Below are 7,464 nucleotides of genomic sequence, written 5' to 3'. Positions count from 1 at the left end.
CTATTGGCCTCAATATTTCGCCTTATACTGGCCCTCCTGCTTTCATCTCTGTTTGCCTTACTATCTAGTTCATATCCAAATTTTTATCTATTTAAAGTTGAGACCCATTCTGTTAATTTTCTATTCATTCATTATTTATCTGTAAATACACATTTAATTATATGCATTAACGCAGTTACTTGTTTAATACATACTATGTTCATTAAAATGTAAAATCTGTGAGGACATATGATTGAGTAATGCATAATCATAAACCAGGTTTGGATTGGGGCAGGTACCAAGTTCAAGCATTATTGCCATGGCTAAGCACTTAAATTTATCTTGTACAGTCCAAGAAACTCTGGACATTTGAAAGTAAAATGGTGGTGGCGCACGCCTTTAATCCCAGCACTCGGGAGGCAGAGGCAGGCGGATTTCTGAGTTCGAGGCCAGCCTGGTCTACAAAGTGAGTTCCAGGACAGCCAGGGCTAAACAGAGAAACCCTGTCTCGAAAAACCAAAAAAAAAAAAAAAAAAAAAGAAAGAAAGTAAAATGGAAGTGTATTTCAGTTTCAGTTTAGCATGGTGGTTGGTTGGTTGGTTGTTGTTTTTTGTTTTTTTGTTTTTTTGTTTTTTTTTTTTATGGAATACAGACCAAAAAGGGGGGGTGGAGCTTGGATAAGAAAATTAACTAAACCTTATTGAAATGAATCAGAATGGAATGTTGAAGGGCTAAATTAAGCCAGAGAAATGTTAGAGCAGGAAACACTTTTAATAAATTAGAGTAATTAGTGTAATCAATGACTCGGTTACCTTGGAAGCTGGCTAAATGGCAGAGATTAATATACTGTGCTTCCTGTAGATCAATGACTGAGCAAAGACAGGAAGGAAGAGACTGGAACAGAAGAGAAGGCCCGTGTGGTACACACACATACTGTAGAGGGCTCAGCTGACTCCACAAGGAACTCTGGAGCTGGAACTCACACTGGCTTTAAATCCCTGGCTGGGGCTGTCAGGCTGGCCCTTTACATTCCACAGCTGATTAGTCACTGGGAATGAGATGAGCTTTCTGCATGGATGAAAAATGGCTTGGGTGTATGTTTGTCTTTAGGCAGCATCTTAAAGAGTCTGACAGCTGGAAAGTATTTCATTGCAACCCTCCCAGCAACCAGAAAGAACATCTGGGAAGACTATCACAGTCTCCAGCAATATCTGGGTAGACTATCACAGTATCTCCAGCATGTCCCCACTCACTCAAGAGCTGAAAAGCTAGAGAAAGTACTCAAGGAGCTGAAGGGCTTGGCAGCCCCATAGGAGGAACAACAATATGAACCAATCAGTACCCCCAGAGCTCCCAGGGACTAAGCCGCCAACCAAAGAGTATACATGGAAGGACCCATGGCTCCAGCTGCATATGTAGCAAACGATGGCCTTGCTGAACATCAATTGGAGGAGAGGCCCTTGGTCCTGTGAAGGCTCCCCAGTGTAGGGGAATGCCAGGGCGGGGAGGCAGGAATGAGTGGGTTAGTGAGCAGTGAGAAGGGATAGGAGGTTTTAGAAATGGAAACTAGGAAAGGGGATAACATTTGAAATGTAAATAAAGAAATTATCATTAAAAAGATCACAAAAAGGTATGAACATTATATGAGAATGAGTCCAGCCTAGATGTAAAAGTTCCAGAAATTACAGCCTTACTGAAAATATTAGAAACCCTGGCCACACATGATAATCCCAAGTAAGAGTACATGAATGACAGGTGTATTGACATGTGCATGAAACCCTGAAAGAAAACAGACATGGTTAAACATGCCACTCCGAAGAAGAGCTGAAGAATGAGCTAAAGATAAAGAGCTAGCGAGCAAGCCTAATAATATAACAAGAACAAATAAAGTGAATTGCAATAGCAAATATTTTCTGTATGTTTGCTAGAGGCTAGATACTCTACACACATTGCATAAATTTAATAGGCAAAGATGCCCCATGAAGTAAGTGGTATTTTGATTGTTTTTTCATAATACAGAACTTTTAAGAGATTCAAAAGCTCACTCAATATGGATAGCTAAACTATCAAAGGAGTGAATTCTTTCCCCAAACATGTATTCTTTACTGTTTTATAAAATGATTGATGGTCACCTTTACAGAACGAACCAGGAAATGAACTACGGAAGGACCTGTTGGTGATAATAGCTAGGAAGTCTGGATTGTCACAGTATACTGGAGCATCAGTGATGTAAGGTATATTCTAATGGATGCCAGACAAAAACACAAGTGAATTAAGATATATATGTTCATAATGACCAGGAATGTTGGTTCAGAATTCAGATATCAATGATAAAGATACAGGCACAGATATTTAAAGAAAGTTAAATCACTTGAGTGAGTTCAAGTGACTCCCAACACAACAAAGATTATTGATTCAGAGCTCCACTGGCTCTCAGAGGTTGAAAGGAAACTCCTTTGCTTGAAGACACTGCACACTTACAGCAAAGGACTTGGGTTATTCGAGCTGGATCTATTCTGAAAACCTCCTTCTTTTGGTTTAGCTTCCATGGTACCAGAAAATACTATGAAACCTATCAAAAGAGGAAAATAATGAATAGCCCACAACACCTATGAACCACACTGATGACAAGTGTGACAAGATACACCAAACAGTTTTAACAAGTGGACTCACATATTAATGATAACCAATAAGTATCTAATGGATTTAAGGTCCACACAATAGGAGGGAAATCATGACTGTTACAAGAAGCTTAGCCTACTTCTAGGGACAAATGAGGACATGGACCTTAGAAAAAAAATCTATTACCAGCAATTTGCTAGACCATCATAATTCCTAACTAAAATCTAAATCCTAACTCTACAGTCACAGGTAAGTATAGCTACCACCCCTCATCAAAGAAGCCACTTGTTATAGCAAATAAAAACCATCATGGATAAACCACAACTGGACATAATCATGGATCAATAGATGAAGGGAAGCCCAGCCCCAGTGGACATAGCCATGACTGCTCCTGCATTTGTACTTCAGAGACCCGCATTGAAGAGGAGTCAGAAAGATTTTAAGAGACAGAATACCTGGGAATATGCTGTAGAAGAGTATCTCCTAGAAGTGAGTGCATAAACAATATTGGGACAATGACAATATCAGTTGACATAGAAACGTGAAATGGGGGTTAGGGGGAATTCCAAGGGTTCCCATCCCTAGGCGAGGTATTATTGGAAACCGATAATTGTTGAGAAAGAAAGAATTATCCACACATAGGGATGTGCCCTCTAAATGGTTACTCAATACTAAGTGGTTAGGCTTGAAATTATATTGACAGAAACAACAAAAAAGACTTAGCAGGTTACATTCACATATTTGTGAATATATATATATATATATATATATATATATATATATAATTTCTTTCAAAGGAAAAAATATGGTAGAAGATCTTTAGATGTGCTTATGCGGTAAAGGACAATGTGAGGGAACAAGAGAGAGCACAGGTGCAATGGAAAGAGGAAATGGAGGATGGTAAAGGGTCCTGAAAAGCAGGTTTGCAGGTGATGAGCATCTTAGCAACACTGAGAGGAAAGCAATTTCTTCTCCTGAGCAAAGAAAAAGTGAAGCCAGTGTGACAGCTGGCTTTGACTTTTAAGTTGTAAAGTCAAAGGTGCTTAAAATGTTCAGGATTCTGAGATTAGGCTTATATACAGGAAACAGCACTCTCTCAGTTCTGTTTCCTGTGAAGATGGGCCAAATGGTCTCACTAGGGGGAAACTGAACAGCTGGAAAAGAACAGCAATCTGGAAACTTCCACGACAATGTGAAGATAAGGCTGAGGATGTGTTGGAATGAGGAAAAGCAAGGGGAACAAGGAAGAAGACGTGAAGGTTGCAAAATCAGAGTTCTGTTGGCCAATCATGGCAGGGTCGGAGAGGCTAAACTGGTGTGTCAGAACAAAGGACAAAGGGTCCCAAAGCCCTTCTTCCTGACTGCTTTCAGGAAGCTATCAATTACTCAAATCATCTGCTTCCTCAATGATTCACACACTGTAGAGAGGGAGTTCTCAGACCATCCATCCTAAAATCCTATGGACTCCAGAAGTCTGAGAGACCTGGCTTGTCCATTAATTCTTTGGTTCGTATTTCAACTGAGTGGAAGATCATTTGCACACTACAATGTCTCCCAGGGAATGACTAGCCAACATGCTTGCATTTGATTAAAATGATTCCCATGGGATGTATTAAGGAGTTAGGAAGGTCCAAGCTCCCTACTGTGAGGGCCAGGGAATGGGCAGTCCAGAATGCAGAAGTCACTTTTAAAAAATGCTCGATTTAATTTTGTTTGAAAACAATTTGAGATAAAAGGAGAGAGGGTAGTGTCAAATGCCAGATGCATATCAAAGTGTTTGATAAATACATCTCCCCATCCTGCTCTCCACTCAGAATAAAAGTAGGAGGGAAATACACAGAATCACTGTAAAGCTTGCCCCTGGGCAAATATCACCCCAAACACTGTGGAGCTAACATTGTCTGTCTAGTAATGAAGGATACAGTTTTTAAACTGAAACAATGCCTTCTTCCTCTGAAGAGCTGTCTAGGAGAATTTTGAGTGATATTGCCGCTCAAAGGGCAATTTTATACTTTTCAAAAGAAAAAGTGTAATGTCAACTTTCAGCTTCCATAAGTATGATGTATTTCGAGCTGTCAGTGAAGAACTATCTAATGAAAGTTTGCATGCTGTCTTTCAGCAGGGGGAGAGGCGCCACATAGCAGCTAATAGAATAATTGCTAGTTTATTTCAACAATTATAAGCAGTAATCTCCTTGGTCCCTCCTTTCAGGATCGGAAGAGTAACTGTGAAATTTGAATGCCATGCTAAGGGCTGTTTCTAAGCATTCCTAGTCTTAGTAGACGTTCTGATGTCAAATAGCTAAACATCACTACCCATAAGTCTTTGTAAACTTAGAGTTGATGAACAACATTTGTAAAAGAGGATTTTCACGAGAAGAAACTGGTGGCCAAAGTCCAGAATGGTTTTAGTTTTATCTCAGAAAATCTGGTAGAGTTTTGGCGTCTTCAAATTCTGACTTAAGCACATATATTTATGCTTTCATATCAGACTGCCTTTTAGGTGAATGTTTTTAGCTCTGTAATTAGTAATGCACAATAGAGGCTTTGGGACTTAATTACAGCATGGCTAAGACAATAATAACATGAGAAATGGTAACATCTTGGCCTATCTTCGGCTACATTCTTATTGGCTGGGAAAGAATTATATATGCTTAGTGAATAAACCAAACAGAAATGAAGGCGTGTGCGGGAATAGCTCACACGAGTCTACAACAGGTACTTCAAGTTAAGTCAAGTCCAGTCATTGCTGCTGATTTGGACGAACACATTATGGGTATCAGGAGTGGAGAAGACCAGGCACTCCTCTAGACTAGAAGACGCATCTTGACCGTCTTTCTACCCTTCCAGGCTGAAGCAGTAGGCCAAGGAAAGACAATGGCTTTTTATCCCTTACAGATCGCTGGACTAGTTCTTGGATTCTTCGGTTTGGTTGGGACGATTGGGACAACACTTCTGCCTCAATGGAGAGTGTCAGCTTTCATCGGCAGCAACATTATTATCTTTGAGAGGATCTGGGAAGGCCTTTGGATGAACTGCATCCAGCAAGCTATGGTCACGCTGCAGTGCAAATTCTATAACTCTATATTGGCTCTCCCTCCGGTACTGGAAGCAGCGCGTGCACTCATGTGTGTGGCTGTGGCTCTTGCCTTGGTTGCTCTCATTATTGGCATCTGCGGCATGAAACAGCTCCAGTGCACCGGCTCCAGCGAGAGGGTCAAAGCCTACTTGCTGGGAACCTCAGGGGTGCTCTTTATTCTGACGGGTATCTTCGTTCTGATTCCAGTGTCCTGGACTGCCAATATCATCATCAGAGATTTCTACGACCCAACCGTCCATGCAGGGCAGAAGCGAGAACTTGGAGGAGCACTCTTCCTTGGCTGGGCAACCGCTGCTGTCCTCTTCACTGGAGGCGGGCTGCTCTGTGGATACTGCTGCTGCAACAGAAAGGAACGGTGGCACAGATACCCAGTCCCTGCATATCGCGTGCCACAGAAGGATAACCAAAGGAATGTTACTGTGCCTAGAAAATCTTCCACCAGCTACGTCTAAGGCTTCCTTCCAACATCAGCCCTGGCTTATGCTCATGTGTTTTATAAAGTCACCCCAGAAACTGTGAGTACTTCAGGCAGAACTACTTTTATCGGAGATATAAATTGAGATGAAAGTTGTGATTTTTTTTCCCCTGAGGTAGGAATATAAATGACTTATTTGGACATTGTAATTCCCTGGGTGTTATTTGTGCTCACTCTTGTTGAACTCAATATTTATTCTATTTTATATAGTAAAATATCAAGTATATTCTCGGTTATGGGCATGTGATAATGGATTACTAAATTTTGCTTGTTATGTATTATAATAAGAAAGTAAAATGTTACATTATAATTGATATAAATAAAACATACCCATTTTCAAAAATAACCTATTATTTTCACTCAAAATTTTTTATAACATATACAGTTATAGCTAAATGGTGATAAGTGTAAAGCTATAGGCCTGGAAGATTCATAGATTAAATAATTTTGATTGAACTCATCAAAGGTTGTGACTGACTATTTAATAATGATTTTTAAAATTTTCTTCTGGAAAACTCTTACTAAGAATTCAACTTTTTTTTTAAAGGATAAAGGAATTCAGTTTTTTCTATGCAAGATAGTTTACAAAGTCTCCAATTTATGTAGGTTAATCTTCCTTGGACCCATCTATTCAAGAAAATAATGAAATGAAAATAATAAACTCTCAAGGTTTATGATTTGCACATTTAAGTAAACAAAATCATCTATCTGGGTTAGGCAAAGAAATAAAGACAAATGAAATCCTTGCTGAAGGGATCCACAGATTCAAGCACTGGAAGAATGGCTTCAGTTCCCTGCCCTAGTTAGTCAGTGTACAGGTCTAAACGTGCAAAGAGAAATAAAGAGCCAAGGTATTTATTCAGACAATTAGTCAGGCTGAAATAATTCCTTCTTTTTAAAATCCCCTAATAGACATTTGGTGATGTTGATGCATTGTGTTATGCTTGAAACGTATGTTCTCAGTTCTTTGCATCTTGTGTGTACTTAACAATATCAAGATTAAAAGTGGTATGGGGTTTGAGAGGTTAATATGGTTGGGTATAAAATGTTAGTGAGAAAAATCTCCTTGTAGGTGGCTTCTAATAGCCTTGGTATGCTGTGAATTAGTGTTTGGATATTCAATATTAATCCTTATACAGTATACTTATTTTATAATGAAATATTTAATACCTGGCATGTAGTTTCACAAAAAGCTTTAAATTGTTCATCAAATATTTCTCATGTGTTCATGTTTATCATAATATAATAAGCTAGGAAACTTGCTATGTATCCCAGTGATGCTAATGTGG

The 7,464-nt window shown here is 39.3% G+C and overlaps 1 protein-coding gene across 1 annotated transcript; it reads left to right on the top strand.

Moving 5' to 3' along the window:
- Positions 1 to 5,357: 5,357 nt before the first annotated feature.
- On the top strand, positions 5,358 to 6,509 carry Cldn17 (claudin 17). The gene has a single exon (XM_021210100.1). The coding sequence runs from the start codon at positions 5,478 to 5,480 to the stop codon at positions 6,150 to 6,152; it is 675 nt and encodes a 224-aa protein (XP_021065759.1). The 5' UTR covers positions 5,358 to 5,477; the 3' UTR covers positions 6,153 to 6,509.
- Positions 6,510 to 7,464: the final 955 nt, after the last annotated feature.

This window comes from Mus pahari, chromosome 12, assembly GCF_900095145.1.
Source record: "Mus pahari chromosome 12, PAHARI_EIJ_v1.1, whole genome shotgun sequence".
NCBI classification, from domain to species: domain Eukaryota; kingdom Metazoa; phylum Chordata; class Mammalia; order Rodentia; family Muridae; genus Mus; species Mus pahari.
This window is presented reverse-complemented; position numbering and strand designations above follow the sequence as displayed.

Excerpts from the sequence above, each read along its gene's own strand:
- Cldn17 (XM_021210100.1), top strand. The coding sequence starts at position 5,478 with ATGGCTTTTTATCCCTTACAGATCGCTGGACTAGTTCTTGGATTCTTC.